At 41.0% G+C, this 22,607-nt stretch overlaps 1 protein-coding gene and 1 non-coding gene across 3 annotated transcripts; one reads left to right on the top strand and one right to left on the bottom strand.

Annotated features, from left to right (window-relative positions):
* Window positions 1–6,761: 6,761 nt before the first annotated feature.
* On the bottom strand, window positions 6,762–21,876 carry Sirt4 (sirtuin 4). 2 transcript variants are annotated; one of them, XM_046456456.2, is made up of 6 exons: window positions 21,825–21,876; window positions 15,194–15,296; window positions 14,606–15,103; window positions 10,958–11,252; window positions 10,631–10,841; window positions 6,762–7,212 (listed from the first exon to the last, which is right to left on the bottom strand). In XM_046456456.2, exons 3-5 carry the CDS (start codon window positions 15,100–15,102, stop codon window positions 10,689–10,691), a joined length of 945 nt encoding a protein of 314 aa, XP_046312412.1. In that variant the 5' UTR covers window position 15,103; window positions 15,194–15,296; window positions 21,825–21,876; the 3' UTR covers window positions 6,762–7,212; window positions 10,631–10,688. The 2 variants fall into 2 exon arrangements, with proteins under 2 accessions (XP_046312412.1, XP_046312410.1); XM_046456454.2 differs by lacking the exon at window positions 15,194–15,296 and having other exon boundaries at window positions 21,825–21,874.
* On the top strand, window positions 9,364–9,493 carry LOC124100894 (small nucleolar RNA SNORA19). The gene has a single exon (XR_006854457.1). It is a non-coding gene; the product is annotated as a small nucleolar RNA SNORA19 (small nucleolar RNA).
* Window positions 21,877–22,607: the final 731 nt, after the last annotated feature.

The raw sequence follows: 22,607 nt of genomic DNA, 5'->3' as shown, positions 1-22,607 counted from the left end.
AACCCAGTGCCTCACACGTGCTAGGTGAGTGCTCTAATGCTGAGCCACAACCCCAGCCCCAATACCTTTATTTTTATTTTTACATGGTGCTGAGAATCGAACCCAGTGCCTCACACATGCTAGGCGAGTGCGCTACCACTTGAGCCACATCCCCAACCCCAAAAATTTTTATTTATTTATTTTTTGCATGTATGGTACTGGGGATTGAACCCAGGGGCAACTTAACACTGAGCTACATCCCCAGCCCTTTTTATTTTTTATTTTGAGACAGGGTCTAAGTTACTGAGGACCTCTCTAAGTTACCCAGGCTGGCCTTGAATTTATGATCCTCCTGCCTCAGCCTCCTGAGTCTCTGGAATTATAGTTAGGTGCCACCACAGCAGGCTCATCACTAGATCTTTTGTGAAAGATCTAGTCAGTTCCTTCTAGCCTTAGAAATGCAAGTTGAATTAGAAGGATAATTCTAGGAAGCAAGTACTTTGAAATATGAACAATGATTATCAACTATCATCTACTGATTATTTACTCTGTAAGAGGACAGTGTATTTCTAAATACTCTGGATAGCTCTATGAGGTGATAGTACTATCAGCAAATCTTTGAGTTGCCTGCCTGTTGAGCTGGACTCTGGTTTAGTGTGAGCCAGAAATAACCTACTCTCATTCTTCTGTCTCCATTTTGACGGTTAAATCATTTTTCTACAACTCTTACCTTTTCTGAACGCTTCAAAGACTTCACCACACCCTATGAACTCATTTTTACATCATAGCAATCAAATATAATAAGCAATAATGGTTTACATTGCTTGAGCACTTATTTCATACCACTCTTTGCCAGGTCTCTATGCATCTCAAGTGCTCATTAGCTCTGTGATATTGGTATTATTGCTTCTCATTTTATGCATAAGAAATTAAAAACTCAGAGGAGATAAGTCATTTACCCAAGATCACATAAATGGCAGAGCCTGTCTAGTGGAAATGCCTGAACTCTTAACCACTAAATTACCCACCCAAGTCTCTCTATGAGGATGACTATATGGCATTGAATTCACCACAGTGGAGGTCAAAGAGAGCTAAATTTAAAAAGCAAAGATAAGAAAGGATAATAGGGACTGTGAGAAACCATCAAAGCAGCAATTTCAAACCTTAGTAGTGCCCACTTCTGGGTTTATGGTAGGCAGCCAAGCACTGTCAGTCTAAAGAAGGGAATGCCCCAAAACTTATTTGGGAGCCAATTTCTCCCTTATTTTATCCATCCAATCAATGATTTACCCTGAGCCAGGAAGTGTACAAAAGGCATAGAATACAATGTGCCTGGGATTGGCATCAAGACAATGATTGTTAGCAGCTGTCTGCAATTCAGTCTTCTCTGAGACTTTTTCTCCCATTTTTCAAACTGGTATCTTTATATATGCTCTGCTCTATATTCCAGATAGTGTATTTTGCACAATTATTTAGTTAGTCTCCTACCTCTATATTTATAAGTACTATTACATCCACATTTTACAAATAAGGAAACTGGCTTCAAAGAGGTAAATGATTTGTCAAAGGTCACTCATTCCCAGGTGGCAGAACTGAGCTTGGAACTCAAATCTTCATAATTTAGAGAGAAAGTGCCACCAGACTGTGAACTTGTTCAAATGACTGCTGAATGCTAAATGGAGTGTTTTTAGTCATCAAGAATAGGACTGTTTTCAAACTCAAATTCAACAAGCATCAATTGGATGGCCCTTTTTGAATACTGTACTATGGTAGGACTGTGAGGGATGAAAAAATAACTTTTCTGTTTGTTTTGCAGTGCTGGGGATCAAACCCAGGGTGTCTTGCTTTCTCTGCCACTGAGCTACCCTGCCAACCTCAAAGGGATACAAAATTAAATGAGAGCTGGTCTTAACATTTAATGAACTGTAAAGGCCATAAACATCTTTTTTCAATGGAAAGAAACTACAAGCTCCTGTTTAGATGTAACAAAATGCGCGCTTTTAGGAGATTATTGCCCCCCCACACACACACTTTTTTTTTTTCAGATGACAAACAAAACAAAACGGAGTCACACAGGTACTTAATGCTATAGTTGGGCCCTAAAAAATACCCTAACATAAAATTCTACCTATTTCCCATTACCTCAAGGGTTGGATGAGAGTAAATTTCTTTTTTTTTTTTTTTTTAGGTACTGGAGATTGAATCCAGGGTCACGTACTTGAGATTGAATCCAGGGTGGCCTCCATACGGGGCACTGAGCCCGTTTTTTATTTTTAAAAATTTGAGACAGGCTTTTGCTAAATTTCCCGGTGGATGCCCTGGAAGTTACAATTCTCCAATCTCTGCATCCAAGTAGCTGGGATTACAGATTTGCCCCATGCCCCGGCTCTTTAAATTGTTTTGTTTTGTTTTGTACCGGGGATTGGGATTGAACTCAGGGGCACTTAACCACTGAGCCACATCCCCAGCCCTTTTGGGCCTTGCAAAGTTGTTGGGGCTGGCTCTGTATTTGCGATCCTCCTGCCTCAGCCTCCTAGCCCCTAGGATTACAGGAATGCGCCACCATGCTCGGCTCTTTAACATCTTTTAATGAGCATCTGCTGAGCGCTCTTTGCGGAAAATAGGATATAGGAAACTCTAATATAAAGCCTATGATGCTCTAAACAATAAATATATAAACTACAATGAGCAATTTGAAGGCAGGATTACATTTTAGAAGCCACAGTACCTTCACAGTGCCCAAAACACGACATAAACTCATTAAATAACCGTTCCACTAAGTACAGTGTAGCCTCAACTTTTGCCACAAAGGGGGAAAAAAACCCACGTGGCAGTATTTACCTTCCACCTCACATGGCCCTGCACATCCAACCCTGTCAATCTCCAGTCTCTATTCCAAGGCGGAAGGATTCCGGAGTAGGATGTGTGATTGGATAGAGTATGGGCATGTGACTCGCAGACTCTCTTTTCTATTGGTTAACGGCGGCCCGGCCCTTGGACTCCCAAGCTCAGGCCACGCCCCTGGCCAGAACCCGCGCAGGTGCAGTGGGACGTTGGCAGCCGTCGGTGTCCGCTTGAGGTGGTGGTACCTCCGCACCCATCTTTCTGGAGCTCGTCAATACTGTTTTCCTGAGCTGGAATCCGCCATTAGATAGGATGGGCGCTTGAAAAGTAGGCGACCTCACGTGGATGTGACAAAGGAGCCAGTTTTGCTGCTGTGCTCGCCCTTTGCCGCATCGCCCACCGTCCGCCGCCAGTTTCCGGTAGCCAATCCCTTCTGTGTTCTTATTCCAGGGAAGGATGAGGGGGTTGGAAAAGTGAGGTGCTGGGGAGCCCACGGGCGTGCAGAGGAGGCTTAGCCAAGCAGAGAGGCGAGTGGGTGTTGGGTGAACCAAGAGCCTCTGGATCCCAAGTCCACGCTTATTCTCCACCCCTACCTAGAAGAGGAAAGAAGAACAGGGAAGGGGTTTGCTGGTAGAACCTCCATGTCTTTGTTGTTTCCTTGGTTTGGAAGGCTTTCCTTTTCCCCGCTTGGTGAAAGCCTGTTCATCTTCCAGGACCCAGCTGGAACACTTCTGGAAGTTTCTTGAACTCTGCCCCTTTTCCTTATCCAGTCTCTGTTGCTAAGTATTTCTACAGTATTGAAGAGTTTGATTACTGGCCTGATCACCCGTGGTGACGTTGGGCAAGTTACCTAAGATATTCAAACTTAAGGATCCTCAACTTTGAAGATCCTTAACTTTGCCCATATCCTATGTAATAGAGCTGTGGGATTCAAGTGAGCAAGTGCGTTTTAGTGTTTCCCACAGTGCTTGTTGTATAGTACATGTTAAATATTTTCCTAAGGGGAGAGGGAAGAATACATAAAAGGATTTCCTTTTTTTTTTTTTTTCTTTTGTGTGGTGCTGGAGATTGAATTCAGACCTCTGAGCTACATCCCATCACGTTTCTGGTTTTTTGATTTTTAGACACTAAGTTTCTGAGGCTGGCTTTGAACTCGTAATCCTCTTGACTCAGCCTCCTAAGTAGCTGGAATTGTCTGTGCACCACTGTGCTTGGCACTTTTATTTTCTTTAGGATGGCTTTATTACATCAAGTCATTTTGTAATTTTTGGCAAAAGACGAGCAGGTACACAGAAAGAAAATGAGGCTCTGGTGAAGATCATTGAGAAGTCTAGTTAAAGGAGTATTCAGTAGGGACAAAGGTTCAAGCAGATGTGTTGGTTTCCTCTCGCACCATGCTACCCACTTCTTGATGATAATGGTGCATCTCTTTTTCTTATGTACCAGGCATTGTACTATGTGCCTCAAACTCAACAACCCAATGAGGTAGCTTTCTGAATTATAAAGAGCCTGAAGATCAGGTAGAATAATTTACCCAAGTTCATCCAGCTACTAAGTAGCAAGACTGGAATCCACATCTATGGATTCTTAAGAATTTTGAGGGCTGGGGATGTGGCTCAAGCGGTAGCGCTCTCGCCTGGCATGGGTGCGGCCCGGGTTCCATCCTCAGCACTACATACAAACAAAGATGTTGTGTCAGCTGAAAACTTAAAAAAAAAAAAAAAACAATAAATATTAAAATTCTCAAAAAAAAAAAAAAAAAAAGAATTTCGAGTCTGTGCTACATTCCTTTTATTGGAGGTGGGGGGCAGAGTACTGGGGATTAAGCCCAAGGGTGTTTTACCACAGATGCAGCCCCAGCCCTTTTAAAATTTGTATTTTGAGACAGAGCCTGGCTAAGTTGCTGAGATTGACTTTGACTTGCTATCCTCCTGCCTCTGCTTCCTAAATAGCTTGGATTAGAGGTGTATACCACTGTGTCCAGCTATATTCCTTTTCTAATAAGTGAAGGGGGAGGGCTGGGGTTGTGGCTCAGTGGCATGTAAGGCACTGGATTTGATCCTCAGCACCACATAAAAATAAAATAAAGATATTGTGTCCATCTATAACAAAAAATAATTTAAAAAAAATAATGAAGGCAGGTGGGGGGCATCTGTTTTCTTGGATTGGCTTAAGTTTTTCCTTCATGAAGTGGATAGAGTTTATCTGCTTTGTCACATAAAATTTAAGGGGCCAGCTATTACTGCAATTTTTTGCCAATCATAAATCTGCCAACATGTAACCATAATCTGCAGATAAATGAGAAACATCATTTAAAAAAAAACTAAGCTGGATACTGTGGTGCACACTTGTAATCCCAGTGGCTAGAGAAGCTGAGACAGGAGGGTCATGAGTTTAAAACCAGCTTTAGCAACTTAGTGAGACCCTGTCTAAAAAAAGGGCAGGGCTGGTGATGTGGTTCAGTAGCGGTTAAGCACCCCTGGTTTCAATCCCCAGTACAAAAAGAAAACAAACAAAAAAACTGAGTCCAGCCTGGTCAATTTAGCAAGACCCTGCCTCAAGTGCCACAAGGTTCAACGAAGGAAAGAAAGGAAAAAAGATGGAGGGGCTGGGGTGGTGGAGATGTAGAGCACCTGCCTAGCATGTGCAAGGCACTGGGTCTGATTCTCAGCACCACATATAAGTAAATAAAATAAAGATCCATTGATAACTTAAAAATATTTTTTAAAAAGATGGAGGGGCTGGGGATGTGGCTCAAGCGGTAGCGCACTCGCCTGGCATGCGTGAGGCCCGGGTTCGATCCTCAGCACCACATACAAACAAAGATGTTGTGTCCACCAAAAACTAAAAAATATTAAAAAATTCTCTCTCTCTCTTTAAAAAAAAAAAAAAGATGGAAAGTCTACATAGATTCTGGTCTGGCTCTAAAACTATATAGTATGGCCTTAGGTAAATCCAATCTTTGTTTCTTCAAAAATAGTGATAGAACGTTTGCCTAGCATGTGTGAGGCCCTGGGTTCCATCCCTAGGATTTCCAATAAATGAATAAAAATAATAAAATGAGAGGGAAGGATGAAATTTTCTCTAATTCTGTCATTGTGTGTACTATTTTTTCTGTTAGAGAATAAGGTGGTGTTTGGAGGAACAGCACGTTTTCTGCAAGCTACTTGTGAGCAAGAAGTGATATCTATGGGGGCTGGGGTTGTGGCTCAGTGGCAGAGTGCTTGCCTAGAGTGTGAGGCACTGGGTTCAATCCTCAGCACCTCATAAAACTAAATAAAGTATTGTGTTTATCTACAACTAAAAGAAGTATTTTTAAAAATTTAAAAAAGAAGTAATATCTTCCATCCTTAGTACCTTAATAGTGTCTGTTAATAATTGTATGAGATTTGTGGTTGAGAATGGTTTGAGACTCAGAAGACCCAGATTTTAATACGTTAGTTAGTACTGACTTTTAGTAACTAAGGAAATCTGGTTCAAAGCACCTTAGGTTCTGCAAATGAACCAGAATGAGATTTACAATCTTACAAACCCATATGTGCACATGAAAAGAACTCTGTTTTCAAGATCTTGGGCTGTCCCAGTGAACTAAAATTACTTCCTAGGCAGGTGAAGGATGAGCATGTATTGCCCGCCTAAATTTTAGACAAAAGGATATCCGGAATAGGCCGTGATTCTTTCATCTGCCTTACTTTTCAGGGTACACTGATTCTTTTGGCTAATGCAGTAATCAAACAAGGCTTCCCGCTTTCCTCAGCAGAAACAAATTAACTTAAGAGCCCACTTGGGAATTAACTGTGTTCTCTGAAAACCAGATTCAAAGCAGGTGTCCCAGTCTGACAGATGACATCAAGTCACAATCCTGGAGAACTGTCATAAAGCCACATTCTTATTTTAGCTGATTAAAATAAATAAATGTACAGCTCACACACCTGGTGTACTATTAAAAATTATTACTTTATTCTTTAATAAAAAGTTCATGCTATTTCTCATTTTATTTAAAAAAGTGTGTGTGTGTGTGTGTGTGTGTGTATCAGATGGCTCAGTTAAAAACACAACTATTAGGGATTATAAATTAAGTCATTTCCTTCTACCCTTATGGTAACCCTGATGTAGTGAGATCCCTGGTTTAGACTACTGTGGCCTACATATTTCCCAGGCTATTTCTTCTGCCATGTGACATTAAAAAGGAAATGAATGCAGTTTTCCCATCAAGAGCAGCTGCTTCTCTGGAAAAGACTTTCTTCAGAGCCAAATCTTATCAGCCTAAAGACTTTAACTTCTTGGCTCTGAAACCTGCCCAGTTCAGAGATTGGCTGGCAGAGAAAAGTTGGTTTTCTGCCCTCTACTTCAATTAGTTGGAGGAAAAGGGGGTGACTCTTGAGGGATCTGAAAAAGAAATAGAACAAGTTAATGCCAAGATAAACTGGGAATAGGGTGGAGGGAATAATTGTGAACATCAGCCTACCTACATGGCACTATGTACAACTGTTACACTTTTATGTATCAGTTCAAAGAAGTTAAAAAACAAAATAAAGGCATGCTGTCCATCTGCAACTACAAAAAAAAAAAAAAATGTTAAAAACTGGGGCTGGGGTTGTGGCTCAGTACTAGGGTGTTTGCCTGGCACATCAGAGGCACTGAGTTCAATCCTCAGCACCAAAAAATAAATAAATAAAAATAAAACAAAGGTATTGTGTCCATCTACAACTGAAAACATTTTTAAAAGTAACACTTTGCTAAAAGTTAAAAACTGCTTAACTGCTTAAAGTTAAAAACTGGGAGATTGAGGTAGGAAGATTCCAAGTTTGAGGCCAGCCTTAGCAAATTAGCAAGTCCTTAAGCAACAGAGTGAGACCCTGTCTCAAAAAAATAAATAAATAGCTGGGGTTGTGGCTCAGTGGCAGAGCACTTGCCTCGCGCATGTGAGGCACTGGGTTCAATCCTCAGCACCATATAAAAGGTAAATAAACAAAATAAAGATATCGTGTCCATGTATAACTAAGAAAAAATATTAAAAATAAATAAATAGGACTGGGGACGCAGCTCAGTGGTAAAGCACTCCTGGGTAAAATCCCCAGTAAACCCCCCACCAAAAAAATGGGCAAAGGATTTAAATAAATATTTCTCCAAATGAGAAATGTAGGTGACGAGTAAGCACATAAAAAGATGTTCAACATCATTAGCTGAAATTAGGGAAATACAAATAAAAACAAAGAAATACCAATTCACACCCACAAAGATGGCTATAACACAAAATACATAACAATAAGTGTTGACAAGTATGTGGAGAAATTGGAGCCCTTGTGTATTGCTGGCGGGAATGTAAAAAATGGGACAGACATTTTGGGAAATAGCCTTGAAGACCCATCAATTCCATTCCCAGCTATATATAAATGAAAATATAATTCCATAGAAAAACTTGTACCCAAATGTTTACAACAGCATTATTCATAATAGCCAAAAAGTAGACAGCTGTGGGTCTGGCTCAGTGGTGGAGCACTTGCTTGGCACATGTAAACCCTGGATTTGATTCCCAGCACACTCAAAAAAATGTGGAAACAACCAAATGTTCATTAACTGATGAAGTCATTAATTGTGTGTCTATAAAATGAAATATTATTCAACCATAAAAAAGGAATTAAGGGAGGGCTGGGGATGTGGCTCAAGCGGTAGTGGGCTCGCCTGGCATGCGTGCTGCCCGGGTTCGATCCTCAACACCACATACAAACAAAGATGTTGTGTCTGCCGAAAACTAAAAAAATAAAAAATAAATATTAAAAAAAAAAAAAAAGGAATTAAGGGGTTTGAGGATGTAGTTCAGTGGTAGAGCACTTGATTAGTATGTAAGAGGCCCTGGATTCAATCTCCAGCATCCCCCTACCAGAAAGAAAAGAAAAGAAAGAAAAAAGAAAAGAGAAAGAAAAGAAAAAAGAAAGAAAGAAAAGAAAAAAGAAAAGAAAGAAAGAAAAGAAAAGAAAAAAGAAAGAAAGAAAAGAAAAGTAAAAAAGAAAGAAAGAAACTGAGCATGATAGTACATTCCTATAATCCCAGCTATTCAGGGAGACTGAGGCAAGAGGACTGTAAATTCAAGGCTACCATGGGCAACTTGGCAAGACCTTGTCTCAAAAATTTAAAAAATAAAATAAAACTGGGGATGTAGCTCAGTGGTACAGCATTTGCCTTGCAAGCACTGAGTTCACAATCCCCAGTACCACAATCAATCAATGGACTATGGGTGTAGCTCAGTGGTGAAAAAAGAAAAAAATGAAGTACTGAAATATACTATAATATGGATGAATCTTGAATACATTCTGTTAAGTGGATAAACCACACAGAAAGCCACACACTACAGGAAATATCCAGAACAGGCAGATATGGAAAGATTAATTGTTCCCAGAGGCTGGGTGGTGGCAGCAGTGATGGGGATGACTGCTAATGGGTTCAAGGTTTTTTTGGGGGGATGATGGAAATGTTCCAGTGTTCTGAAATGAGTAGTAATCAATGGATAACTTTGCAAGTGTACTAAAAACAACTCAGGTTCACATTTCATTGTCTTTTTTTCTTTTATATCAAGAGAAAAGATATTTCTAATGCACTAAATTAACATTTGGAGGTAAACTGGCAGCATGACTAACTTGGCCAAGCTGTCGGTCACCTTCAGACAAGTATCAAGAAACTTTAGGATAAATTTGTATTTCTTTTATGATGTTTTTGTATATTAGTGAATTAAATTTCAGATGTTTTAGTATCTACCTCATAGAAAGTATAATTCTCAATTTAATAAATTTTATGGAAAAATTTTTAAAATATAAAAACTACTCAGTTGTACATTTTAAAAGGTAAACTCTATGATATGTGAGTTATATCTCAATAAAATGGTTATTTTAAAAATGGGATTTGGGGGGCTGGAGTTGTAGCTCGGTGGCAGAGCGCTTGCCTAGTATGTGTGAGACACTGGGTCCAATTCTCAGCACCACATAAAAAATAAAAATAAATAAATAAGGGTATTGTGTCCATTTACAACAATAACAACAAAAAAATTCTTGAGGGTGAAGATCAGTGACAGAGTGCCTGGTTAACATGTTAGGCCCTGGGTTCAAACCCTAGCACCCAAAAGAAAGCAGGGGGAATCAATGGCACATAACTATTCTAGTGTCTTAAATAGTTTTATAGCTAGAATTTGAAAATCATAGTCTGTCTTAAGAAGCTAGCTTAAGAATGACCATATGGGGGCTGGGGTTGTGACTCAGTGGTAGAGAACTGGCCTAGCACACGTGAGGCACTGGGTTCAATCCTTAGCACTACATAAAAATAAAATAAAGGTATTGTATCCACCTACAACAAAAAAAGAAAAAGAAAAAGTTTAAAAAAAAATGACCATATGTTGCTAGGCATGGTGGCACATACCTATATAATGGCTCGGGAAGCTGAGGCAGAAGGATTGTGAGTTCAAGATCAGCCTCATCAACTTAGTAAGACCCCAAGCAACTTAGCAAGACCCTATCTCTAAATAAAATATTAAAAAGGGCTGGAGATATGGCTCAGTGCTTAAGTGCCCCAGGGTCCAATGACCATATGTTAAGAAGCCTAGAGGGGCTGGGAATGTGGCTCAAGCAGTAGCGTGCTCGCCTGGCATGCACGCAGCGCTGGGTTCGATCCTCAGCATCACATACAAATAAAGATGTTGTGTCCGCCGAAATTAAAAAAAAAAAAAAAATATTAAAAAAAAAAGAAGCCTAGAAATATCTGTATCTTGTAAGCACACCCCAGTACTCTGTCAAATGGGAACTGAGAAGGCACGTACCTTCAGCAGCAGGATCCAAAGGAAAGCCCTGTTTCTGGATCTGGAACGTCAGGCTGAGTCAGTGTGGGTCTATTAAAGGCAGCAACTCTCCACAACGAGAATTCAGCTTCAGACATGCCAGGTTATCTGACCGTGTGGGCCCGATGTTCAGTATGGCGATTGGTAGCTTCTTCTCTCGGGCAGTGAGGATAAACCTGTAACCAGAGTACACCTGCCCAGCAGAAGACACATGTAAGAGCTCTAGATCCAAGAAAAGACAACCGAATACAGGAGCCTCCAGGACGCCCCAGCCCAACAAAGGTCAGTCACCACTCTGACCAGTCATACCTGTAAGGACGATCCCACCACCAACAGGGAGTCGGCTTCTTTCACACGCCTGTGTACAAAATTAACCTTGTCAGGGTTCACTGTGTCCCCGAAGAACACAACATCAGGTTTCAGAAGACCTCCACATCGAACACAGGAGGGGACCTGGAAGCTCTGCACCTGCTCCTCCGAGAGAAAGACGTCCCCGTCGGGCGCCAGGCCCTGGGCCTCGGCGTTCCAAGTGGGATTCAGAAGTTTGATGCGCTCTTGCAGCACCCCCCGGGGAGTCTGCTCACCACAGTTCAAGCAGAGGACCCTGAAACCAAAGATGAGGCCACTGAATGCTCTCTCCTTGGAGGCACAAATCTGCTATAGGTGCTCCCTCCTGAGGCAGTGTCAGTCTCCCCTACTTTCTTTTCCTAACACCCTGATTTTCCCCATCTTAGGCCTCCATTTTCATAATCTCCTGTGGATTTGTGGTCTTTCCTTCTATTTCTACCACTAGTTTTCTAGAGCAAGTAATGTACATCTGTTTCCTTACTATACACCCCCTGCTTAGGCTTCCACTAGCTCGCTTTTATCTTCTAGGGATTGAACCCACGGGTGCTTAACCACTGAACCACATCCCCAGCCCTTTTTATTTTTTATTTAGAGACAGGGTCTCCCTGTTAAGGTCTTGTTCAGTTGCTGAGGCTGGTCTCAAACTTGCGATCCTCCAGCCTCAGCCTCCCAAGCCACTGAGATTACAGGTGTGCAACACCACAATTGGCTCACTTCTATCCTTATAACAGCAAATGCTGTACCTTATGATTTCCTGAGCGCCTGAACAAGTGCTTTTCCCCCTTCATTCTGCACTGTGTTCACCTACTTTATTCGTCATTATCACCCTCTTCTCTTTAAGACACTTTTCTTGGCTGGGGGCGTAGCTCGGTAGGCAATGTGCTTAGCATGTGCAAGGACCTGGGTTCCATCCTTAATACTGCTAAAAAAAACAAAAACCGACCAAACCTAAAACAGCCCCTTCTGGTTATATTCTCACTTCTCATCACCTGGACATGAACTCTGTGACAGCAAGCATGTTGTGTCCTTTGGCCACTGCCCTAATGCCCACCTCCTACAATAGTGCCTTTGTCCAATTTAGTGATTGGGAGCTCACTAAATAGCTGTTGAAAGAAACAAAAACGTGCAGTTTTAGCTTCTTGGAGGTGAAGACAGGAGGATGGCTTGAGCCCAGGAGTTTGAGGTCAGCCTGGGCAATGAGATCCTGCCTCTAAAAAACATAAAAAGAAAAGAAAGAATGAAAGGGGGTATAGTTGGTTCCACCTCTAGATACTCCTCAGTCCTCCACCCTGTTTTCTATGTTCTCCTTGTTGGCTGGAGCTCTCTCCTATTTCAGTGTCTCTGTATAATGGCTGCCTCCTCTGTGACTCTACTCCTACCTTCTCCAAACCCTAGTTCCATCTCCACATCTCCTTGACTATCCTATTAAGATCAATCCCAGGGCTGGAGTTGTAGCTCAGTGGTAGAGTGCTTGCCTAGCATGTGTGAGGCACTGGATTCGATTCTCAGCACCACATATAAATAAAGGTCCATTGACAACTAAAAAAATATTAAAAAAAAAAAAAAAGATCAATCCTAGCAGAGCAAGGTGGTGCATGCCTATAATCCCAGCAGCTAGGGAGGCTGAAGCAGGAGGATCATGAGTTCAAAGTCAGCCTCAGCAAAAGTGAGGCCCTAAGCAACTCAGTGAGACCCTGTCTCTAAATAAAATACAAAATAGGGCTGGGGATGTGGCTCAGTGGCAGAGCACTTGCCTATCATATGTGAGGAACTGGGTTTTATCCTCAGCACCACATAAAAATAAACAAAAATAAAGGCATGCTGTCCACTTACAACTGCAAAAACAAATTAAAATACAAAATAGGGCTGGGGGTGTGGCTTAGTGGTTGAGTGCCCCTGAATTCAATCACAGGTATCAAAGGAGAAAAAGAAAAATCTTTGAAGGCTAACCTTAGCAACTTAGTGAGGTCCTAAGCAACTTAGTGAGACCCTGCCTCAAAATAAAAAATAAAAAAGGTATGGGAATGTGGCTCAGTGGTAAAGCACCCCTGGGTTAAATCCCCTGTACCGAAAGAAAAACAAAATTTTTGAATCTGGGGGATGGTTTATGGGTACTTAGTCTCCACTTTTGTGAATTTTAAATTTTGATCATGAGATAAAGGTTTTTATGTATTTTTAACATGAACATATAGGTATCATTAATTCTCTAATTCCCCCAATAACCCCATAATCTGGGTCCTTCAGGCTGACCTCCCTTAACCCACTCTTTCTAGTCCTGTCTAGCCTTTCTCCAGTGCTATTTTTATCATGTTGTTGCTCTCTTGCTCAGAAACCCTTTATGTCACAACAGACCCAAACTAGGCTGTCTGATTTTCAATTGCAACCAATTTGGGTCTAGCCCCTCTCAAAATCTGATTTCACACTAGTCACCATTCCCAAACCCTCCATAGAGGTCAGGCCTGACTCCCCTGGGCTCTAAGAACTCCCTTCATTTAGAAAGCCCTTTTTTCCCAGAATCCTTTGCCTAAGTCCAACTTGAATCAGTCTCAAGCCCCCACTTTACCCATACAAGCTTTCTCAATTATGCCAATCTTCACTACATCTGTTTCTTTGAACGTGCACATCATATATACCAAGGACCACACAATTTAACAAACACATGTTGAGTTGTTTGTTGCTAAACATGCTATTTTTGTGTCTCCCCCACCAAACAGAATTCCTGCATATAAAGTAGACCACCTCTTATTCACACTACCAGGTGGCATGCCAATACGCATAACACAGGCACCCAGGAAATAATTCATGATTGGCAGGCTGATTTTAGTTCTCAGAGGAGGCTCTCAGAGACATAAAGATAAAGAAATAGTCTCCAATTAGCTACAAGTCATTGCCAAGGCTGTCGGTACAATCCCCTGCCCGTGTATTCATTCCACCTATAATTATTTAGAGTTCTGACTGTAGTCAGAACTATCCTGTGTTCTGTGTGTCTATGTGCTGGAGACCCAGCAGTTTGTAGCATAAACTTTTGGTTCTGCTCATGTACATCCCAGAACACCCTGGAAGCCACAGGGACACAATATTCTTATAAGCAGCTTCCTGTGTCTCTTTTGCATAGAATGTTCCATGACCATGGTAGCCTTCTTGAGAGAAGCAGAGTAAAGCGGTAGGGAAATAATTCCCCAAGAGCAACTGTGGACCAGGGAGGCATGAGAAATGGTGGATAAACACCCCAGCTTCCTTCACTTTCAAAGAGATAATTCTGAAGCATGTTCTAGACACAGAGTCCTGGCAGGACTGAGCTTATCTGTTCAAAGTAGTAACCCATACGTATTTCCCCCACTAGTGCTGGGGAATCAAACCCTGAGCCTCGTGATGCTGGGCAAGTGCTCTAGCACTGGGCTACATCCCCAGCCCTGAACACACCCTTCCTTGTCCCCACTTTTTTGTGTCCCTATTCCCCGAATGAGTTTACCAGGATCAACTCTAAACTAAACAATTTGCTTCCAAATCTTTTTCTCAGGATCTAATACAACCTTAACTAAGATAACAAAGGTTCTGGCTCTCACAGAACACACATTGCCACGTTCAAACTAGGCTTCCTGCACCTACCTGTGCATGCATCCATGGAGCTCTGTCAGGCGCTGACTCCCGGCCTTGGTGTGCAAGGCATCCACATTTTGTGTCACTAGCCAATGCAGTTTTCCGAGTTTCTCCCAGTTGCTCAGAGCCCAGTGTGCAGGGTTCGGCTGGTGGGATGAGAACTGAGGCCAGCCCACAAAGTTTCTTGCCCAGTACTGCTGGCGGATTGGAGCACTCCGTACAAAATCTCCATGCTGGATGGGCCTCTGGTCAGTGCGGGCATAAAGTCCCACCTTTTCTGACCTGTAGTCTGGGATCCCTGACTCAGTTGAGATCCCTGCCCCCGTCATCACGAGGAGTTTCTTGGAAAGAGTGATGAAGCGCTGTAATTCTTTGACCTTCTCAGGGTCCAAAGGAGGACTTGATGGCACAAAGAACTCAACAGATCTGCATGAGCTCTGCCGCCTGAGGTTTCTGATCCAACTGCCTTTTGTTGACTTGAACGTCAACCCACTGCTCATCCTCATTCTAGAGAAAAAGAAACCTCATGTGAGAAGATGAGTTTTGCAAACAAAGGTAACCACTAACGGATGAAAGAAAAAACAAGATGTGATCTACCTGTTCAGTGGAGTGTCATTCTGCAGTAAAAAATGAATGAAGCTAGAATCCAGCTACTGAAGAGGCTGAGGCAGGAGAATCACAAATTCAAGGGAAACTTATCCTGTTTCAACATAAAAAATAGGACTGGGAATGTAGCTCAGTGATATAGCACCCAGGACTCAATCTCCATCACTAGGGAAAAAAAAAAAGTTCTCATACATACTATCACATGGATGGACACTGAAAACATTAGGCTAAGTGTAAGAAGTCAGCTACAAAAAGACAAATATTATATGATTCTACTTATACGAAATGTCCAGAATAGGCAGAGCTATAGACATAGAAAGTAAGATTTATAGTTAGCAGTGGCAGGAGAAAGGGAGAATGTTAAAGCACGTGCAAAAAATTCATCATTCATTTTTTTTTTCTGGTACTAGGGATTGAACCCCAAGGCATTTTACCACTGAGCTACATTCCCAGCACTTATTTTTTATTGTTATTTTTTTTACTTTGAGACAAGGTCTCGCTAAGTTGTTGGAGTGCCTCACTAAGTTGCTGAGGCTGGCCTCAAACTTGTGATTCTCCTACCTCAGTCTCCTGAGTCACTGGGATAACAGTTGGTGTGTGACACCACACCCAGCTAATTCATTCATTTTCATAGCTGAAAAATAAGAGGTAAAAAATAGACATTGAGCATCAAAAGCTGCTAAGATTTCAAAAAGATGGGCTGGGGGTGTAGCTCAGTGGTAGAGCATTTGCCTAACGTGTTTAATATTTAATTAAATAGGTTTAATCGTCAGCACTGCAAAATAATTAATTATTTTTTTTTATTACAGAGAAACATTGAGAACTATGAGACTTTTGATGGAAGACTGCCTAAGATGTGGTCTTGGCAAAAAAAAAAATCAAACTTGATTCTGATCAAATCTCTAATTAATAATTTATAGGAAATACAGAGAATAGAACATTGTGTAAAATGATAGCATTTGTCACCTGGCAAAGTCCAGGCCATTGGAAACTGAAACTCTACAGGACAAACAAATCAGATTCTTATACAAATAAATTACATAAGATAGATGTGAAGAAGAATTAAGGGGCTGGGGCTGTAGCTCAGTGGTAGAGAGCCAGCCTCACATGTGTGAGGCACTGGGTTCGATCCTCGGCAACCACATAAAAATAAATAAATAAAGATTAAAAAAAAAAAAAAAAGAAGAAGAAGAATTAAAATTAAAAGAGATTTAAAAACACACCAACAATTTACTATATAGAACTTATCTGGATGCTGATTCAAACCAACTTTAAAAATATAACACGGGGGGGCTGGAGATGTGGCTCAAACGGTAGCGTGCTCGCCTGGCATGCATGTGGCCCGGGTTCGATCCTCAGCACCACATACAAACAAAGATGCTGTGTACACCGAGAACTAAAAAATAAATATTAAAAATTCTCTCTCTCTCTCTCTCTCTCTCTCTCTTTAAAAAAAAAAAAAAAAAAAAAATATATATATATATATATATATATATATTTATATATATATATATATATAAAACATGGGCTGGGGATGTGGCTCAAGTGGTAGCGCGCTCGCCTGGCATGCATGCGGCCCGGGTTCGATCCTCAGCACCACATACAAACAAAGATGTTGTGTCCGCCGAAAACTAAAAAAAAAAATATTAAAAAATTCTAAAAAAAAAAAATAAAAAATAAATAAATATATAAAATATATAAATATATAAAATATAACATTCTGGGCTGGGGTTGTGGTTCAGTGGTAGAGTGCTTGCCTAGCATGAGGCCCTGGGTTCGATTCTCAGCACCACATATAAATAAATAAAATAAAGGTTCATTGACAACTAAAAAAAAATTTAAAAAATATATGACATTCTAAGCAAGTGTGGTAATGCACACCTATAATTCTTGCAGCTTGGGAGGCTGGAGAAGAGAATGGCAGGTTTGAAGCCAGCCTCGGCAACTCTGTGAGGCTATAAGCAACCTAGTGAAACCCTGTCTCAAAAGGAAAAATAAAAAGGGTTAGGGATATGGCTCAATGGTTAAGCACCATTGGATTTATCCCTCATACCAAAAAAAAAAAAAAAGACATTCTATGACATTTTTTCAATATGACAATTGAAAAACTGAACATCAACAGGATATTGAGTCAGGCGCAATGGCACACAACTTTAATCCCAGTGATTCAGGAGGTTGAGGCAGGAAGATTTCAAGTTCAAAACCAGCCTCAGCAAAATCAAGGTGCTAAGCAACTCAGTGAGACCCTGTCTCTAAATAATATACAAAATAGGGCTGGGGATGTGGCTTAGTGCCCCTGAGTTCAATCCCTGGTACCAAAACAAAACAAACAGGATATTCATGATGGTAAGCAATTATTATTTGTTTTTTTGGATGTGGAGCTTGAACCCAGGCTCTTGTGCATGCTAAACATTCACTCTACCACTGAGTAACAGCCCCATCAAGTTAATTTTTTAATGCATATGACAGACGGTATTTGTGATTCTTTAAAAGTGTGTGTGTGTGTGTGTATATATATATATATATATTTTTTTTTTTTTTTAAAGAGATGGGGTCTTGCTACATTGTCCAGGCTGGCCTCAAACTCCTCAAGCTATCCTTTGGCCTCATTCTCCCAAGTACCTGGGATTACAGGTACACACCACCATACCTGGCTTAAAAAGTTCTCACTCATATAGTTTTATTTTAAAATTTTGGATGAAATGATGTATCTGAAAGAATTTGTTTAAAAATAATAAGGAGAAGGATTAAGAGGATAGGAGTATATAAATGAAACAATTAGCCAAAAATCTCTTTCTTTTGTGCTGTGGATTGGACACAGGGCTTCCTACACACTAAGCATGCTCTCTGCCACTGAGCTCTACCACCTAACTACACCGTCAGCCCAAGAACTGCTAATGGTTGAAATTCAATGATGGCTAATTCTTTAGAGGAATGTGTGGATTGAAGATACCCTGATGTAGCCAGGACAACAGGAGTACAAAGGTGCCAAAAGCCATGAGATGAAGGCTATATCCTTAAATCCTGTGAATTTTAACAACTTAGAATGGAAGTGTGAAGAGAAGCTAAAATATGGAAAGTTTTTTTGTAAAGGTAGACAAAAATCCCAATATCTGAACCATTTCAGCAATTATATAGTATTTGGAGAAAAATATACTTCAAATTAAATGTGCAAAGTGAATTAGGCCAAACAATTTAGTAATCCAGTGTCCTCATGTTGCCCTAGATCTAGCCAAAACTGAACCCAAGGGTTCATGATTATCAATAGAATAGAGATAAATAAGGGCTAAGTCCTGAAAAAACAAACAACCAAACCAAAAACAGACAAAACCAAACTATAGGCTGGAGATAACTGAGGCAAAGAAGAAAAAATATGTACCCAAGTTAGAGAGAACCAGGGTCTCTGTCAAGAACCCACAAATAAGCAGGGGTGAACTTATTGGTAGAACCCTTGCCTAACATGGTTGCAGCCCTGGGTTCCAGTCCCAGCACTGAAAAATTAATAATAACAATAATAAATAATAATAATAATCCATAGATAGCCAATGCAGTGGTGTGTTTGTAATCTCAGAATTTGGGAGGCTGAAACAAAAAGAATCACAAGTTTGAGGCCACTCTGGACAATTTAGCACCCTGGCTCAAAATAAAATTTGTAAACAGGGCTGGGGATGACAGGCACAGTGGCGCATGCCTGTAATCCCAGCAACTCAGAGCAGAAGGATTGCAAGTTAAAAGCCAGCCTAGACACTTTAGTTAGTTAGACCCTGTTTCAAAATAAAAAATGGTTGGGTCAGAGGTCAGTGATAAGAGCACTCCTGGGTTCAATCATCAGTACCCGAGTTAGGAGGGTGGCTGAGGGGAGGGAATGGGGCTGGGGATGTAGCTCAGGGGTATGGCATTTGCATAAAATGCATAAGGCCTAGGTCCAATACCCAGTATGTCACACAAAAAAGATAAACCCACAAATAAAGACAAGATTGGCTGGTATCTTTATTTTCCCCAAAAATGTCCACCCTAAATTATATTCAGTAGCAGATTACTGATGAAATTCTAACTCAGGGCCTTACACGTACTAGGTAAGTGCATCCCCAGCTCCTACTGATGAGATATCAAGCCCTTTGGGGAAGCTGCCAACCCAAAGTATCTACTAATCAGCTAATCTGCACATTGAAGTATTTTTTTTTTAAAAAAAAAACATAGTCTTTTTTTTTTTTTTAAAGAGAGAGGAGAAGGAGAGAGAGAGAGAGAGAGAGAGAGAGAGAGAGAGAGAATGAATTTATTTATTTATTTTTAATTTTTCGGCGGACACAACATCTTTGTTTGTACGTGGTGCTGAGGATGGAACCCGGGCCGCACGCATGCCAGGCGAGCGCACTACCGCTTGAGCCACATCCCCAGCCTGCACATTGAAGTATTATGCAGAGGTTAATGAGAGCCAATGAGAGCTTGATATTGAGAAAGAGCTAAGGAGTAAGAATTTATCAGAAATGCATACAATACTGTTTTATGGAAAATAAGGATGTTTAAGTATTAGAAAAATGTGCTTGAAAGAAGCATAGGTTTTTCTGTAACCTAAGAAAGACATCTATTCAGACCTTACTTATCCATGCTTACCAACTCATAATCAATCAACTCATAATGAATCAATGACTTCAATGGACTCAAAATGAATCAATGTATCTGACATGACAGAAAAGATACAGCCTCTTCCCCTCCTCCCCTTCTCCCATCCTACAGTGGTTTTGTTTTTCTTCTTTTGGTGCTGAAGATTGAACCCAGGGTCTCAATTGCACTAGACCACTTAGCTACCCCCCAGACCCCGTATTACAAAGTGTGGGGTTTTTTGTTTGTTTGTTTGTTTTTGGTACCAGGGATTTAACCCAGGGGCATTACCACAGAGCCATGTCCCCAGCCCTTTTTATTTTTTGAGACAGGGTCTCACTCAGTTGCTGAGGCTGGCCTTGAGCTTCGATCCTCTGCCTTAGCCTCTCAAATTGCTGATTACAGGTGTGTGTCACTGCGCCTGATAATGTGTTTTCTTTTAAATCAAAATCAATATCCTGTAAAATTGGGAAGGGTGTGAGCTAGTTAACAATCTGATAATTCAGGGATGCGTTGAACATTAGGGCTCCAGGTTTACAGAGAAACACTGGCCTTTGCCAGAGAAATGCGGATAAACTGGCTTCCACACCCAAGAAGGAAAAGAAAAATCCTATTATGGCCAATTTCAGGCTACAAGTGATTTAACAACTGGTTAGTAAATTCCCAAATATTTAACAACTGGCCCTCAGCAGCATAAACTGATTCCAGAACCCGTCCTGGGTCCTTTGAATCCAATCTGAAGTAAGCCCACCTTCTTTATTATCTTTTTAATAATTTTTTTGTCAAGAATCTTTCATCCCTCCCACAAAATAAGTCTTATCTAAGCATAAGATTATTACATAAGAGCTTTTTTTTTTTTTTTTGCAGTACTGGGGATCAAACCTAACATGCTAGGTGAGCATACTACCAGGGAAATAAGATTTGGCTAGGCTGGGGCTGGGGCTGCCCTCAGTGATGGGTTTAATCCCCAGTGCCACAGTAAATAAATAAATAAAGGGTGGGGGAAAACTGGTAAAGCAGGATTCTAACATAACATAAGGTCTATTCTGTAACAGAAAAAAATGGCTGGTCAGAAATGAATCCTTATATGTTCCAAAAGGCTAATGAATTACCCCAATATTCTTTTTCTTGGGGGGAGTGATGTTTGGGATTGAATCTAGGGCTCTGTACATGCAAGTGGTTTACACTGAGATATGTCTCCAGCCACCTAACCCCAATATATTATTTAAATCTCAGTAGCGTACTATTATTCCACCTATGACTACATTTAAAGATGTCACTATAGAAGAGTTAAATTTATATTTCTGGTCAATATTATCCCTTGGGGGATTACGTGTTCCAGAAACCTACTTCCTGTTTTATAAATCAGAATAATCTCATTTCTCCCTAAGCCAAGAGGAGCACGTTTGAATTGTAGTACGTCAGGGTTTTAAAAATTTATTTATTTTCATTTTTTCCGGCACTGGGGGAAATGAACCCAGAGCCTCTCTTGCATGCTAGAAGCAAGCACTCCTCCACCTCTAAGTTGCACCTCCCCAACCCAAACTGTCAGGTTTTGATAAAATTTATTGCTCAGACCTTTCAGGCTTTTGATTTTATTCATGTAATTAATCCCACACCCCTTTCATTTCTTCGTTTCCCCCATATTTCTTGTTACCTCTCCATTATAAATTCTGCTGCTGGGACACAGAAAAAAAGAAGAAAAAGACCAGACTCCTGCATGTTAGCTACAACTTCTCTAGTGACACGCATCCCATATGCAATCACTATTTTAGGCCTGGCTTTCCAGACCTGAGTTCACGACCCCGCTTTCTCCGGGACATCCCACCTCAACGCGCGAACTGAACAAGGACACAGCTCTTCCCTGAGACCTAAGGGCCAGAGACACGCCGCTCGAAAACACGTCCCACGGGAAGAGAGGCTCTCTTCCAGACCCCACCAGGGGCAAAGAGGAAAAGTGAGACCCTTACAAGAAATGCACAACTTCGAGAAACCTGCAGCCCGCTCAAAACACACTTACTTTCGCCGCTTAGGGGACACCTCACCCCTGGCGCGGGGGGGGCTGTTCGGCTACCGGTGCATCTTGGGAATTGTAGTTCGTGAAAGAAACTGATGCAAGGAAAACTACAAGTCCCACAATCCCGCGGGACCCATTATCGTCCGCGAGCGCCCCCTGTCCATCTCTCCTGGTCAGAGGTTTGGAATCTTGGTGTGGGCGCTCAGCTGGGCCTTGTCTTTCAGAAGGAAGTAGTTAGAGCTTAGGTACCCAGGTATTGGGTGCAAAACAGCCCGTCCAAACAGCGATAAGTTAGGAATTCATCCTTTCTTAATAGATGCTTTTAGAAATGGGTCTACACTTTACTCATCTTTGTCTTCAGTGTTCATGTTCATGTTGCATTCAAAAAAATGGAATCGAGTTTGCTGCTATGGGTAAAACACTTTGTAGTGAGTTATGACAAAATAAGATTCACACAAGTTAATATGATTAAAATCACCTATATACGTGGACTCATTTGACGTCTCCAATATTATTTCTATGTTTTAATTAAATTAATCCCACAATGCCTGTGTCTCCACCTCAGAGATTGTAATTTAATTGATCTGAACAGATGCCTGGGTATTAAGTCTGTTTACATGTGGCCAGTGAGAACTGCTACACCTAAGTAGGACATCAACTAAAATATATATTTAGAACACAATCTAGCAGAGTCTAAGAAAGCTCATCTAAGAAAGCTCTTACCCTGCTTCAAGAAGAACTGAAGGGGTGGGGTGTAGCTCAGTGGTAGAGTACTTTCTTAGCACG

The sequence above is a fragment of the Marmota monax genome, unplaced genomic scaffold (assembly GCF_021218885.2).
Source record: "Marmota monax isolate L192 unplaced genomic scaffold, Marmota_monax_Labrador192_F-V1.1 WCK01_AAM20220418_F8-fsc00185, whole genome shotgun sequence".
Lineage (NCBI taxonomy): Eukaryota > Metazoa > Chordata > Mammalia > Rodentia > Sciuridae > Marmota > Marmota monax.
Note: the sequence above shows the minus strand (reverse complement) of the source record. Positions and strands in the feature narration are given on the sequence as shown.

Excerpts from the sequence above, each read along its gene's own strand:
- Sirt4 (XM_046456456.2), bottom strand. The coding sequence starts at position 15,102 with ATGAGGATGAGCAGTGGGTTGACGTTCAAGTCAACAAAAGGCAGTTGG. Across the intron at positions 11,253-14,605 it reads CTCCATGGATGCATGCACAG|GGTCCTCTGCTTGAACTGTG; the intron begins GTAGGTGCAGGA and ends CTTTGGTTTCAG. Across the intron at positions 10,842-10,957 it reads TGGTGGGATCGTCCTTACAG|GTGTACTCTGGTTACAGGTT; the intron begins GTATGACTGGTC and ends TCTGCTGGGCAG.